At 46.9% G+C, this 14169-nt stretch overlaps 1 protein-coding gene across 1 annotated transcript in view; it reads right to left on the bottom strand.

The window, feature by feature from the left end:
* Positions 1-10291: 10291 nt before the first annotated feature.
* The window catches only part of LOC141271666 (poly(ADP-ribose) glycohydrolase-like), a 527289-nt gene continuing 523411 nt past the window's right edge, over positions 10292-14169 (bottom strand). Inside the window, exon 17 of the mRNA XM_073681706.1 lies at positions 10292-10708. Within this exon, the coding sequence (XP_073537807.1) occupies positions 10596-10708 (113 nt within the window). The 3' untranslated portion in view covers positions 10292-10595. The remainder of the gene's footprint in view (positions 10709-14169) is intronic.

Here is a 14169-nt window from a genome sequence, read left to right as displayed (position 1 = left end):
GAATTCTCCCGCACTCAGCGCTTCAGCGTGAGAATTCTCCCACGCTGAAGCGCTGAGTGCAGGAGAATTTTCCCACGCTGTCAGTGACGTGCATAAGGTGAGCTCATGTCCAATGAACTCAGCTCACCTCCTGCACGTCACTGACAGCGTGGGAGAATTCTCCTGCACTCAGCGCTTCAGTGTGAGAATTCTCCCACGCTGAAGCGCTGAGTGCAGGAGAATTTTCCCACGCTGTCAGTGACGTGCATGAGGTGAGCCGAGTTCATTGGACATTAACTCGGCTCATCTGGATGCCCTCACAGAGAGACACTGTGGAGCGCAAGCAAGCCTGCGCTTCTCAGTGTCTGCGGGATGACAGGCTGGATGGCAGCGTTCTGCTGCGGTCCAGCCTGTCATCTCGATGTAGCAGAGCTGAAGCTGTCATGGGAACCATGGAAAGGTAAGGATGATGTTGCTTTATTATTTTTCTTTTATTTCAGGAGATCGTTGGCTTCAGCTGGAATGGGCGTGACGGTAAGTATGGTTTAATTTAGAACAATAAAGAATTGTGTGTTTATTTCAATTAAAGGACTTTTTTCTGGGTGTTGTGTTTTTTTTAAATACTTTACTAGAAATTCATGGTGGTCATGTCTAATATTGGCGTGACCCCATGAATTTTGGGCTTAGGGCCAGCTGATAATGCCAAGCTGGCCCTAACCCCTTTATTACCCAGTGAGCCACCGCATCAGGGCCCTGGATGAGTTGGGTACAGCGCCAGAAGATGGCGCTTCTATGAACGCGCCATTTTCCGGGGTGGCTGCGGACTGCAATTTGCAGCGGGGGTGGCCCAGAAAGCTTGGGCCTCCCTGCGCTGCGGATTCCAGCCCCCAGCTGCCTAGTTGTACCTGGCTGGACACAAAAACAGGGCGAAGCCCCACGTCAATTTTCTTTAAATTATTTCATGAAATAATTAAGAAAAAAAGGCCTTCCCTATATTGTTGTGTCCGGCCAGGTACAAATAGGCAGCTGGTGGTTGGGGGCAGCCCGTTCCTGCCTGCTGCACCTGACTGGACACAAATATAGTGCGAAGCCCCACGTCAATTTTTTTTAAATTATTTCATGAAATTCCTGAAATAATTTAAAAAAATTGACGTGGGAAGTTGACGCACCCCCTGGGCCATATTCTTTAGGGGAATACCCGGAGCCGGATCAGATGGGGGTTGTAGTCTTCGAGTGGCTGTGACCCGGTCCGTGCCCAGGGTGTCAAGCTCAGAGTATGTGGCAGTCCTACAGATGTTATAAAGTTCTTTATGTCGACTACGCCACCCGTTGTATTGCGGTCACTACGGCCGCCGCTGCAGCAGGGTCCGCTGAGGCTGATGGTGTTGGTGCAGCTTTTGATAGTATAACCCCCAACGGGTGGGGTATAGCCTCAGGGGGTCAGGTGCAGAGGATGGGGGTTGTGGTGGTGCAGCATAGATGGTAATTAAAGACAGAGTCGGGTTGTGCAGTTTAGGGTATTTACTTACTGCTGATGTTCCGGTCACTCCAGCTTCAAGTGACTACCCGAGCCGTGCTGCGTCCACCAGGTCCTGGATTCAGCCAACCCCCAAGCAAGTCCGGAGCGTGACCCTGAGCCCTCCTTCCTGTCCTGTCTTCTGGCCGTCCCCACCAGGGATCCACCTAGGTCCAGCTCCCTCGGGCCTTCTGTTGGGAGACCCTTGGCCTTGGGTTCCCTGACCCTACACGTGGTTTGCCTTCAGGGTGGATGTGGTGGGTGGCCGTGGCAGATCCTGCCCACGGCCTCCGGTCTCTGGCTAGGGTGTGCTTTAGCCCCCACCAGTTTGGGATCCGGTACCCTTTTGCCAACTCTTCACCCGATGATGGACTTTGGGTTCTCAGAGTCCTTTTCTTTCACCCCCTCTGGGTCTTTCTTCCTTTCTCCTCTCTCTCTCTCTGGGGCTGCTCTGCTCCTCTTCCTCTGCTCTGCTCTGACAAAAGGCTGACAGACTGACCGACTGTGGCAGACTGACCCTGTTCTCTGATGGTGCCCACCTTATATACACCCTCTATGTGTGAGCTCAGGTGACCAGCACCCAATGAGCTCCTATCTTTACCCAGGCTGCTCCCCCTATCTGCCCCTACACTACTTGGGATGTTCCACCCCCCCTCCCACTCCAGCCAGGAACAGACTCGGTCGTACCTGCACATTTCTAAGTGGGAGTACCGTCGGTCTGTTCCCCGGAAATGGGATGTATGTAGTGCATGCAGCCTACCGAGCTCAGATCCACACTCCATCCTTACCCGGGAGTGGAATATCACACCTCTGGGTTGAGGTGCAATACCCCTGTAGCAGCCGAATCCTCAGGGTGCTACATTCCCCCCTGGTAAATCACAGCACGTCCTCGGGCTGTAAGACATAAACAACACCAAAACATACAAATTTTTTCATATCAACAACATCGTATAAACATATAAAATAACATACATTAGCAGCAAAACATTCTTATAAAACATTCTCGCCGCCTCTGGCTCCTCCTCCGGTCACTGTGCAACGTGTGACCGGGTAAAGTGCGACAGTCTTTGGAACTCGTGGCTTTCCTATAAAACCGGTAGGGGGCGCTTTAGGACGCGCAACTATTTACAAGGGATGTGGCCGCTCTCAGTCCTCGGCCAGGTATTTAGGAAAGGGATGACCGCTCTCAGTCCTCGGTCAGTGGGATTTAAGGAAATACGGGTAACAGTTCACACTTGCTGGTCCCAACGGGGACTATATTAGCAACAGTTCACTGTGCCCCGACGGGCAACTATATACAGCTTGTACTCTGCTGTACTTAACTACGGCGTCCTCCTGCTCTTTCTTTGTGGACAGTTTCAGTTTCAGACCCATTCGGGCACGTATGCTGGGCAAATAGATTTTCACCCAGGTGCGGCACTCTTGGTCTTATGGGCGCGGTGGTGTTAGCGCCCGGGTTGCCCGGGCCTTGCGGCCAGGCCTGGGGTATCTGGAAGGTAAAGGGCACCGTAAGGACGGCGGCGCCCTGGGCTACTTGGCCCTGCGACCAGGCCGGGGGCTCCGCGGAGGTAGGGGGCGCTGTTGGTATTGCGGCGCCCGGGGGTACTAGGCCTTGCGACCAGGCTGGTGGTACTTCCTGCTTGGTCACACTCGGGGTCGAGGCGTGTGACGTCACAGGGGTCGCGGCTCCCGTTTGAGGCCTAGTCTGCGGCGGTGACGTTGCAGCGACGGGCACGGCAGGATAGACTTCGGGCTCTGCGACGGGGAGCTGGGGCAGGTATGCGGTTTCCCGGTTTGGGGTATAGACGTCCCCTTTACCTGCCTCCACTCGTTCGGCTCCCTTCTCGGCGCCGTCTCCGGCCTTCAATCCTCCCGCGCCATCCTCAGAGGCGGTCTGTTTCCTCGTCTCGGGTGGCGTGCTCCGCTGACAGGTCTCGGTCTGCTGGGCCATCTCACGGCTCCACTCCGCCAACGTCTCTCGCTGCACCCGGGCCATCCTCCTTGCGAGGCCCTCCAGAGCGGTCTGTGCACACTCCCGGTCTCGGGGGAGCTGTGCTAGGACCTCCACTAGTCCTAGTGGGGTCGTTGTTTCCAGCAGGCTCCTGACCAACGGGTCGGTGCTGCTCTGCTCTCCTACTGTTGTCTCCAGCAGGCTCCTGGCCAGCGGGCCGGTGCTGCTCTGCTCTCCCTCCTCTGTTTCTAGCAGGCTCCTGGCCAACGGGCCGGTGCTGCTCTGCTTTCTCGCCATCTCCGGGTAAGCTCCTCCAATATTCTCCTCCAGGCTTCTTGCCTCCGGGTGCGCTCGCTCTAGACTGCTCCAGGCGACACCCATCTTTGTTCTCTTCTTTCGTCTCCTCCCACTTCGAGGGCGGTCCCGGGGCCACTTGGTGACCGTCAGCTCCAGGGGCTGTTCTTTCACGCTGACAGACACCTCTAGCATCACAGTCTCTGTTGGTGGGGGCGGTTTCCACTTTTGGCGCCATTTTCGGTCCTGGCCCACGATGGGAGGTGGCCTCTCGCCACCCTCTGGCACGCCCATAATGGCGTCCGCTCTGACAAGGCGGGAAACCTTTGGAAATGGCGGGAACCGCTTCCCAGTGGCGGGAAACTCTGCAGATGGCGGGAAAACGCTGTTAATGGCGGACAACCGGCGGGAATCGACCTGTGATGGAGTCAGATGGCGGGGACCCTCCGGAACCGGCAGGAGACTTCTTTTTGAGGTAAACTCGTTCTTTTCTTCAGGCACGCAGTACCCGGTTGTTGTGGGCACGTAATCCTGCCGACTACGCCAAAGTTGACGCACCCCCTGGGCCATATTCTTTAGGGGAATACCCGGAGCCGGATCAGATGGGGGTTGTAGTCTCCGAGTGGCTGTGACCCGGTCCGTGCCCAGGGTGTCAAGCTCAGAGTATGTGGCAGTCCTACAGATGTTATAAAGTTCTTTATGTCGACTACGCCACCCGTTGTATTGCGGTCACTACGGCCGCCGCTGCAGCAGGGTCCGCTGAGGCTGATGGTGTTGGTGCAGCTTTTGATAGTATAACCCCCAACGGGTGGGGTATAGCCTCAGGGGGTCAGGTGCAGAGGATGGGGGTTGTGGTGGTGCAGCATAGATGGTAATTAAAGACAGAGTCGGGTTGTGCAGTTTAGGGTATTTACTTACTGCTGATGTTCCGGTCACTCCAGCTTCAAGTGACCACCCGAGCCGTGCTGCGTCCACCAGGTCCTGGATTCAGCCAACCCCCAAGCAAGTCCGGAGCGTGACCCTGAGCCCTCCTTCCTGTCCTGTCTTCTGGCCGTCCCCACCAGGGATCCACCTAGGTCCAGCTCCCTCGGGCCTTCTGTGGGAGACCCTTGGCCTTGGGTTCCCTGACCCTACACGTGGTTTGCCTTCAGGGTGGATGTGGTGGGTGGCCGTGGCAGATCCTGCCCACGGCCTCCGGTCTCTGGCTAGGGTGTGCTTTAGCCCCCACCAGTTTGGGATCCGGTACCCTTTTGCCAACTCTTCACCCGATGATGGACTTTGGGTTCTCAGAGTCCTTTTCTTTCACCCCCTCTGGGTCTTTCTTCCTTTCTCCTCTCTCTCTCTCTGGGGCTGCTCTGCTCCTCTTCCTCTGCTCTGCTCTGACAAAAGGCTGACAGACTGACCGACTGTGGCAGACTGACCCTGTTCTCTGATGGTGCCCACCTTATATACACCCTCTATGTGTGAGCTCAGGTGACCAGCACCCAATGAGCTCCTATCTTTACCCAGGCTGCTCTCCCTATCTGCCCCTACACTACTTGGGATGTTCCACCCCCCCTCCCACTCCAGCCAGGAACAGACTCGGTCGTACCTGCACATTTCTAAGTGGGAGTACCGTCGGTCTGTTCCCCGGAAATGGGATGTATGTAGTGCATGCAGCCTACCGAGCTCAGATCCACACTCCATCCTTACCCGGGAGTGGAATATCACACCTCTGGGTTGAGGTGCAATACCCCTGTAGCAGCCGAATCCTCAGGGTGCTACAGTTTCGCACTATATTTGTGTCCAGCCAGGTACAGCAGGCAGGAACGGGCTGCCCCCAACCACCAGCTGACTATTTGTACCTGGCCGGACACAACAATATAGGGAAGGCCTTTTTTTCTTAATTATTTCATGAATTTCATGAAATAATTAAAAAAAAAATACGTGGGGCTTCGCCCTATTTTTGTGTCCAGCCAGGTACAACTAGGCAGCTGGGGGCTGGAATCCGCAGCGCAGGGAGGCCCAAGCTTTCTGGCCCCCCCCCCGCTGCAAATTGCAGTCCGCAGCCACCCCGGAAAATGGCGCGTTCATAGAAGCGCCATCTTCTGGCGCTGTACCCAACTCATCCAGGGCCCTGGTGCGGTGGCTCACTGGGTAATAAAGGGGTTAGGGCCAGCTTGGTATTATCAGCTGGCCCCAAGCCCAAAATTCATGGGGTCACGCCAGTATTAGACATGACCGCCATGAATTTCTAGTAAAGTATTTAAAAAAAACACAACACCCAGAATAAAGTCCTTTAATTGAAATAAACACACAATTCTTTATTGTTCTAAATTAAACTATACTTACCATCACGCCCATTCCAGCTGAAGCCAACGATCTCCTGCAATAAAAGAAAAATAATAAACCAACCTCATCCTTACCTTTCCATGGTTCCCACGACAGCTTCAGCTCTGCTACATCGAGATGACAGGCTGGACCGCAGCAGAACGCTGCCATCCAGCCTGTCATGCCGCAGACACTGAGAAGAGCAGGCATGCTTGCGCTCCTCAGTGTCTCGCTGTGACGGCATAAAGATGAGCCGAGTTCATGTCCAATGAACTCAGCTCACCTCATGCACGTCACTGACAGCGTGGGAAAATTCTCACGCTGAAATGCTGAGTGCAGGAAAATTCTCCCACGCTGTCAGTGACGTGCATGAGGTGAGCTCATGTCCAATGAACTCGGCTCACCTCATGCACGTCACTGACAGCGTGGGAAAATTCTCACGCTGAAGTGCTGAGTGCAGGAGAATTCTCCCACGCTGTCAGTGACGTGCATGAGGTGAGCTCATGTCCAATGAACTCAGCTCACCTCATGCACCTCACTGACAGCGTGGGAAAATTCTCCTGCACTCAGCGCTTCAGCGTGAGAATTCTCCCACGCTGTAAGTGACGTGCATGAGGTGAGCCGAGTTCATTGGACATGACCTCGGCTCATCTTTATGCCGTCACAGAGAGACAATGTGGAGCGCAAGCATGCCTGCGCTTCTCAGTGTCTGCGGGATGACAGGCTGGATGGCAGCGTTCTGCTGCGGTCCAGCCTGTCATCTCGATGTAGCAGAGCTGAAGCTGTCGTGGGAACCATGGAAAGGTAAGGATGAGGTTGCTTTATTATTTTATTTTTATTACAGGAGATCGTTGGCTTCAGCTGGAATGGGCGTGATGGTAAGTATGGTTTAATTTAGAACAATAAAGAATTGTGTCTTTATTTCAATTAAAGGACTTTATTCTGGGTGTTTGTGTTTTTTTTAACTTTGACTATGGGGTTAGTAATGGGGGTGTCTTATAGACGCCTCTCCATTACTAACCTGGGCTTGATGTCAGCTGGCATTATAAGCTGACATCAACCCCAGCCCTATTACCCCCTGCCACCGCTACAGGGCAGCGTGGAAGAGCGAGGCTAAGTGCCAGAATTGGCGCATCCTATGAATGCGCCATTTCTGGGGCGGCTGACGGCTGGTGTTTCTAGCCTGGGAGGGGGCCAATATTCATGGCTCCCTTCCTGGGCTATTAATATCAGCCCCCAGCTGTCTGCCTAGCCTTTGCTAGCTATTAAATTAGGGGGGACCCCACGTCATTTTTTTGGGGGGGTCCCACATTTTAATAGCTAGTAAAGGCTAGGTATTCAGCTGGGGGCTGATATTAGTAGCCTGGGAAGCTCTGTGGGTATTACCCCCTTCCCAGGCTTCAAACATCTGCCCCAGCTGTCTGCTTAACCTCCGCTAGAGCCTAAAATTAAGGGGAACCCCACGCCAATTTTTTTAATAATAAATCCTTTATTTTAATACTAAATGACAAGTACAGTAACCAACACTATCACTGTACTTCATATATATGTGACTGACATGTTTCTATCTATCTAATCTATGTGTGATTCTCTATTCCTTCTATTCTAAATTGTCGGGTACAGATGCTGAATTGCCGGCCGGCTTTTTTAAAGAGACGGTGCATGAAAACACTATTATTTTTTTTGATAAATCCTTTACGCTAAATGACAAGTACAGTAAGCAGCACTTTCACTGTACTTCATATATATGTGACTGACATGTTTATATCTATCTAATCTATGTGTGAAGCTCTATTCTTTCGGTTCTAAATTGTCGGGTACCGGTGTATGCCGCTGCTGAATTGCCGGCTTTTCATGTTTCACTGTTGGCACTGTTCCCATCGATTTGGGCAATCACTGTAATGCCACAACCACCATGGCTGTGGCATTACAGTGAGTGGCAGACAATCCCTGCATGATTGGTGCTCTAAATAGCGCCAGACATGCAGGACACGCTTTTGGTGCACGAACAGTTATCGAACATAACCTCGAACAGCCGAATTTTTTGCAAATCGTTCGGGTTCGTCGAACAACTCGAACACCGCCCAAAACAGCTCGAATTTGAGATTGGCGAACAGTTCTAGTCGAACACCGCTCATCTCTACTATTGAACATGAATTTAACCCCTTCACATCTAGGCAATTTTCCATTTTAGTTTTTTGTCTCCCCTTCTTCGAAGAACCATAACATTTATTTTTCCCTTCCACTTAGCAGTGTTAGGGCTTGTTTTTTGCAGGACAATTTGTACTTTTGAATGATACCATTCATTTATCATGTGATGCACTGAAAAGCAGGAAAAAAAATTCCAAGTGCGTTGAAATTGCAAAAAAAATGGGACTTCACAATTTTTTATTTTTTTTAGGGCGGGGTTAATATACCATGTTCACTACGCAGTAAAGCTGGCCTGGCAGTATGATTCTCCAGGTCAGTACAATTATGCAGATACCAAACATATATAGTTTTTTGTTATTTAAGAGGTGAACAAAATTCAAAAATTTGTGAAAATAAAAATCCACGACATTAAGGGTGGAAAAAGTTCTGAAATGATTCTTCTTGGTATAATTTTTACATTACAGAAGCCTGGCATTTTAACAGAAGTGTGTAGACTTCTTATACCCACTGTATGTATGACAAAAATTCAGATATTCCCACCACAAATAAACACAGAATAACTTGCATTCTTCTGATATTTTATTTTTTACTCATACTGACTACTTAGAATCAAGTGTAATATTCTGTTTTCATAAGACACAACAGCATGTGTAATTCCAAACAAAGTTGAATTGTTTTAACTCTTGCTCTTGAGAGTTTAAAGGGGTATTCCCATCTCCAAGATCCTATCCCAATATGTAGTAGGTGTAATAATAATAATAATAATATTAGCAAATACCACCAATTAAAATGTAATATAGTTCTTCTGGTAAACTATGTCACTTACCCCATGTGCAGGGCATTGTAGTAGCTTAGATATCTATGGTTATGACCACTAACTGTCACTATATAAGTGGTCGTAACCATGGATACCTAAGCTCCTGCAATGCCCTGCACATGAGGTAAGCGACATAGCTTATCGGAAGAACTATACTAGAATGTCTGTGTTCTTCTCTATCTCCTCTGTTCTCCCTCCCCCTCAGGAGATGACAGTTGGTGCTTTTAAAATGTTATGGAGGGTGGAAGAGGAAGGAGGAGCTAGAGGTGTAGACTCTTCCAGTTCTCTATAGCCCTTTACAAGCAGCAACTGTCATCTCCTCTGTCAATAATTGGAAAGTATGTCTTCACTGAATACAGATTTTATCCATGAATTAAAAGTAAAAGATTAATCCAAAAGGGGAAAGAAACTATTTTTTTCTGTTCAGATATAATACAAAGTTATCTATATGCATATTATTGATTTATGAAAGAAAAATTAAAACATTTACTCTTTAACAATAGAAACACAGCTCTAACAGGATTTCATTTGAAAAGCACAAACCAGTAAACTGTGTTGTAATACATGCTGTTTATACTAGTCTGTATATTACAACCAGCAGTTCAAATAGGTTATTAAAGGGAATCTGAAATGAAAATCTTTGAAATGTAAATCCATCAACACCTTTATATCTTCTATCTGTTGATGCTTTACAGAGAAATTAGCATTTTAATTTTTATGCAAATAAGGAGTTAAAGGGGTTTTCCCACAAACAAAAGTTCATTTTAATCAATAGATCTTGGAATATTAATACCTTCCACAATTGGATGTGTTTAAATAAAATTTTCCTGTGCTGAGATAATCTTATAAATGTTCCCCTGTGTAATGGTTGTGTCTGACCTTGCAGGAACATGGTCTGATCATACCACATCTCCTGGCAGGGGAGGAAGCAAAAGAGTATACAGACATTACAGCAGGGGATCACAGCTGATTCTTTCTTTGAAGTAAAACATGGTTTAAAAACAGGCAGTGAAATGTTTTACTTCACAGAAAGAATCAGCCATGATCCCCGTGCTGTAATGTCTGTATACTCTTTTCCTTTCTCCCCTGCCCAGGAACTGTGGTATGATCAGACCATGTTCCTGTATGGTTAGACACAGCCATCACACAGTACACAGCAGGGGCACAATTATAAGATTATCTCAGCACAGGAACATTTTTTTAAACACATCCTATTGTGGAAGTTATTATTCCAAGATGTATTGATTACAATGTACTTTTGTTCGTGGGAAAACCCCTTTAAGGTGCTCGGGGTGTGACAGAGCATCTAAAAAGTCCCTGCCTTCTGAGGTTGTTTTCCCGACCAGCACCAGTATCTTTAGCTTTATTGATAGCTCACTGTGTGACATCAGGCAAGGAATTGAAACAGTGAGCTAACAATCAAGCTAAAGAAGCTGGTGCAGGGTGGTAAAAAGCCTCTAGAGGCAAAGACTTGTTAGATTAATTTGCACATGAGTTAGAATGCTAGTTTTTAGGGAATGCAGCAGCAGATAGAAGATAAAAGGTTTACTTGTGGATTTGGGAGTTTATGCTATGTCTCAGGCTTTACATTTGTTGCAAATGAACGAATACAACTTTGTCTCTGGTCTTGCCGTAGAACAATTTTTGCATACTTCGCCGTAATACCTAAGTAGCAGCTTGTAGATGTCACCTGAAAAAGAAAAAAATAATACCAGTAGAGTTAACGCAAAACTAACAATACAGATGTGTGACCAAGCACTGGCTTTAAAAGTAGAGGTGTAAATCAAATGTTTATGTATCATAAAGCATTAAAAATGATCTAATGGGCAAGGTCCCTGCCAATCAGGAGATCCACTGTAATCTTTTCGGAGACAACTTCAAAAGCTCATAGTAATGTCTGCACATGCAGCAAGACATTTTTTATTTAAAGGGGTTGCCCAGTCCACTCTGTGTGACTGTAGACTTATGAATCCCCCCAGCGTATACACTGTGCGCTGCGGTGAATCGCCAGTTTCTAACCCGGGACTGAAGAGTATGTATGAGTTATACACACTCCCGGCCACGGCCCATCTTGTGGGCATGGCCTCGCTCCATACACTTATAAGTGTATGGAAGCGAGGCCGCGCACACTGGCCAGGTGTATGTATGGCACATACATACCCTCCGGTCCCCGCTATGAAAACGGCGAATTCACGCAGCGCCGTGAAGACAGATGTTCCCATTACTGAGATAGGAGATGAAAGTTGCTACTGATAAGATTTTATGCAGTAGGGAGCAAGAGGGAGTAGCTAAAGACTGCGCACCCTCCTCCCTTCTACATAGAATCTTATCTGTAGCAACTGTCATCTCCTATCTCAGTAATGGGAACATCTGTCTTCACTGAATACAAATTTTACCTGTGAATTGAGAATTTTGAAAATTAATGATTAGCCCAGGAAGAGAAAGAAGCAGAGTTCCCTAATAAAATATATTACAAAGTTATGTATTTTTAATTGTACTATTGATTTATGAAATATAAATTAAAAATGACGGTTACACTTTAAACCTTTCACCTGAAGCCTGTTTTCACCTTCCTGACTAGGCCATTTTTTTAAATTCTGACCAGTGTCACTTTATGAGGTAATACCTCTGAAACGCTTCAACGGATCCCGGAGATTCTGAGACTGTTTTTTCATGACATATTGTACTTCATAATAGTGGTAACATTTCTCTGATATGACTTTCATTTATTTGTGCAAAAATCGGAAATTTGGCAAAAATTGTGAAAGTTTTGCAATTTTCAAACTTTTAATTTTTATGATCTTAAATCAGAGGGTCATGTCTCACAAAATATTTAATAAAACTTTTCCCACATGTCTGCTTTACACCAACACAATTTTGGAAACAATTTTTTTTTGTTAGGAAGTTATAAGGGTTAAAAGTTGACCAACGATTTCTCATTTTTCCAACAAAACTTACAAAACCATTTTTTTAGGGACCACATCACATTTGAAGTGGCTGAGGGGTCTATATGACAGAAAATACCCAAAAGTGACGCCATTAAAAAAGCTGCACCACTCAAGGTGCTCAAAAACACATTCAAGAAGTTTATTAACTCTTCAGGTGCTTCTCAGGAATTAATGGAATGTGGAAGGAAAGAATAAACTTTTAAATTTTTTTCACAAAAATATTACTTTCACAAGGGTAATAGGAGAAAATGGACCCCAAAATTTGTTGTGCAATTTCTCTTGAGCACACATATATCCAATATGTGGGGGAAAGCCACTGTTTGGGTGCAAGGCAGGGCTTGGAAGGGAAGGAGCGCTGTTTGACTTTTTGAATGTAAAATTTGCTGGAATAATTAGTGGATGCCTACAAGTGACACCATTTTGGAAACTACAACCCTCAAGGAATCTACTGTATCTAGATGTGTGGTGAGAACCTTGAACCCACAGATGCTTCACAGAAGTTTAGAACATTGACACATAAAAAATACGAAATACCATTTTTCCCACAGAAATGTATTTTAGCCCAAAATTTGGCAATTTCACAAGGGTAACTAGAGAAAATGGACACCAATTTTTTTGTGTGCAATTTCTCCTGAGTACGCAGATACCCCATATGTGGTCGAAAACAACTTTTGAGGTATAATGCAAAGCTCAGAAGGGAAGAAGCTCCATAATGGAGTTTCAATTTTGCTGGACTGGTTTGAGGGTGCCAGGTCACATTGGTAAAGCCCCTGAGGTACCAGATCAGCCGACTTCCCCATAAGTGACCCCATTATACAAACTACACCTCTCAATGAATTCATCTAGAAGTGCAGTGATCACATTGACATCACAGGTGTGTCACAGCATTTTATACCATTGGGCAGTGAAGAAAAAATAATTTTTATCCCCACAATTTTGTTTTAGCCCCAGATTTTATATTTTCACACTGGGAAATGGATAAAAATGGCACGAAAATTTGTCCCACAAGTTCTGCTGAATGTAGAAATTCCCCTTATGTGGCTGTGCAGTACTGCTTAGCCATACGGCGAGACTCGGGATGGACTGAGCGCATTTTGCCTCCTGGAAAGCAGATTTTCCTAGAATAGTTTGCGGACTCCATATACAGAGCCCCTACATGCTAGAATTAAGAATCAAGTTACCCCATTTTGGAAATTATACCCCTTTGTGAATTTATCTACTGGTATAGTGATGATTTTGACTCCATGGGTGTTTTCCAGAAACAAGTATCAGTGGATGTTGCAGAGTGAAGACTGCAAACTGCCGTTGTAGTGACCATTACGTTATTGTAACACGCACGCCGCTAGGTTCAGATAGGGCGAGATGGGTTTCAAGAATTCTTTGGAATCCTGGGGGAACCATTACGCAGGGCGAGACACATCTGATATTGCAGATAATACAGCAACAATCTTCATTACAGTACAATCTGAGTTTCTTGAGCAACTGGCTCCAGTAAATACAATAGTTTCTTCACAAGGCACAGTACTACAGTTTCTTCAGTAGCATAATTCAGCATAGAATAGATCTATTAGCAGCACACTTCTAAGCATACACAACCACATGCTTTTCTTTCACAAGAACACAATAGTACACAGCATTCTTTATCCTGCATGGAGGGGGGGTCTGATGAGGGAGATGATCCCTGTGACACAATTCCTTCCAGTCCTTATCTTCCTGCCCGATTATAGACTTCCTGAACTAACAGTGCAGGGTATTTGACCTGTGTTGAGCTTCACCCTGGACTTGAATCCCGTTATCTTTCCTGCACTTCTGCGAGATACAGATCACACACACCACTTCTCCCTTTGGCTGCAGCCAGAATACAGTAACAAGTTCCCCACAATCCCCCTGGGGCTCTGTTAAAACCCCAGTGACTGTGTTAATCCCTCTAGTTGCTGGATGCTTCTGAAGCACAACACTTCCTGTCTACTGTGCTTGTGCTATTTCTAACAGTTGCTGGATGCTTTGGAAGCAACAGCACTTCTTCTGCATGTCACACTCTTCCCTCCTTTTTGAATTTCATCCTCGACATTCACCTTAATTGGTCAATCTGACCAATTCTGAGACAGTGGTGAAAGCTTAGTAACTGTATATATATAAATTTGTCATTGTCAAATTGGTATAACATTTATAAACATTGATTACAACCTATTCTTACAACCTT

This window comes from Phyllobates terribilis, unplaced genomic scaffold (assembly GCF_046119375.1).
Source record: "Phyllobates terribilis strain yellow unplaced genomic scaffold, ASM4611937v1 Scaffold_5__5_contigs__length_657084704, whole genome shotgun sequence".
NCBI lineage: Eukaryota > Metazoa > Chordata > Amphibia > Anura > Dendrobatidae > Phyllobates > Phyllobates terribilis.
This window is presented reverse-complemented; position numbering and strand designations above follow the sequence as displayed.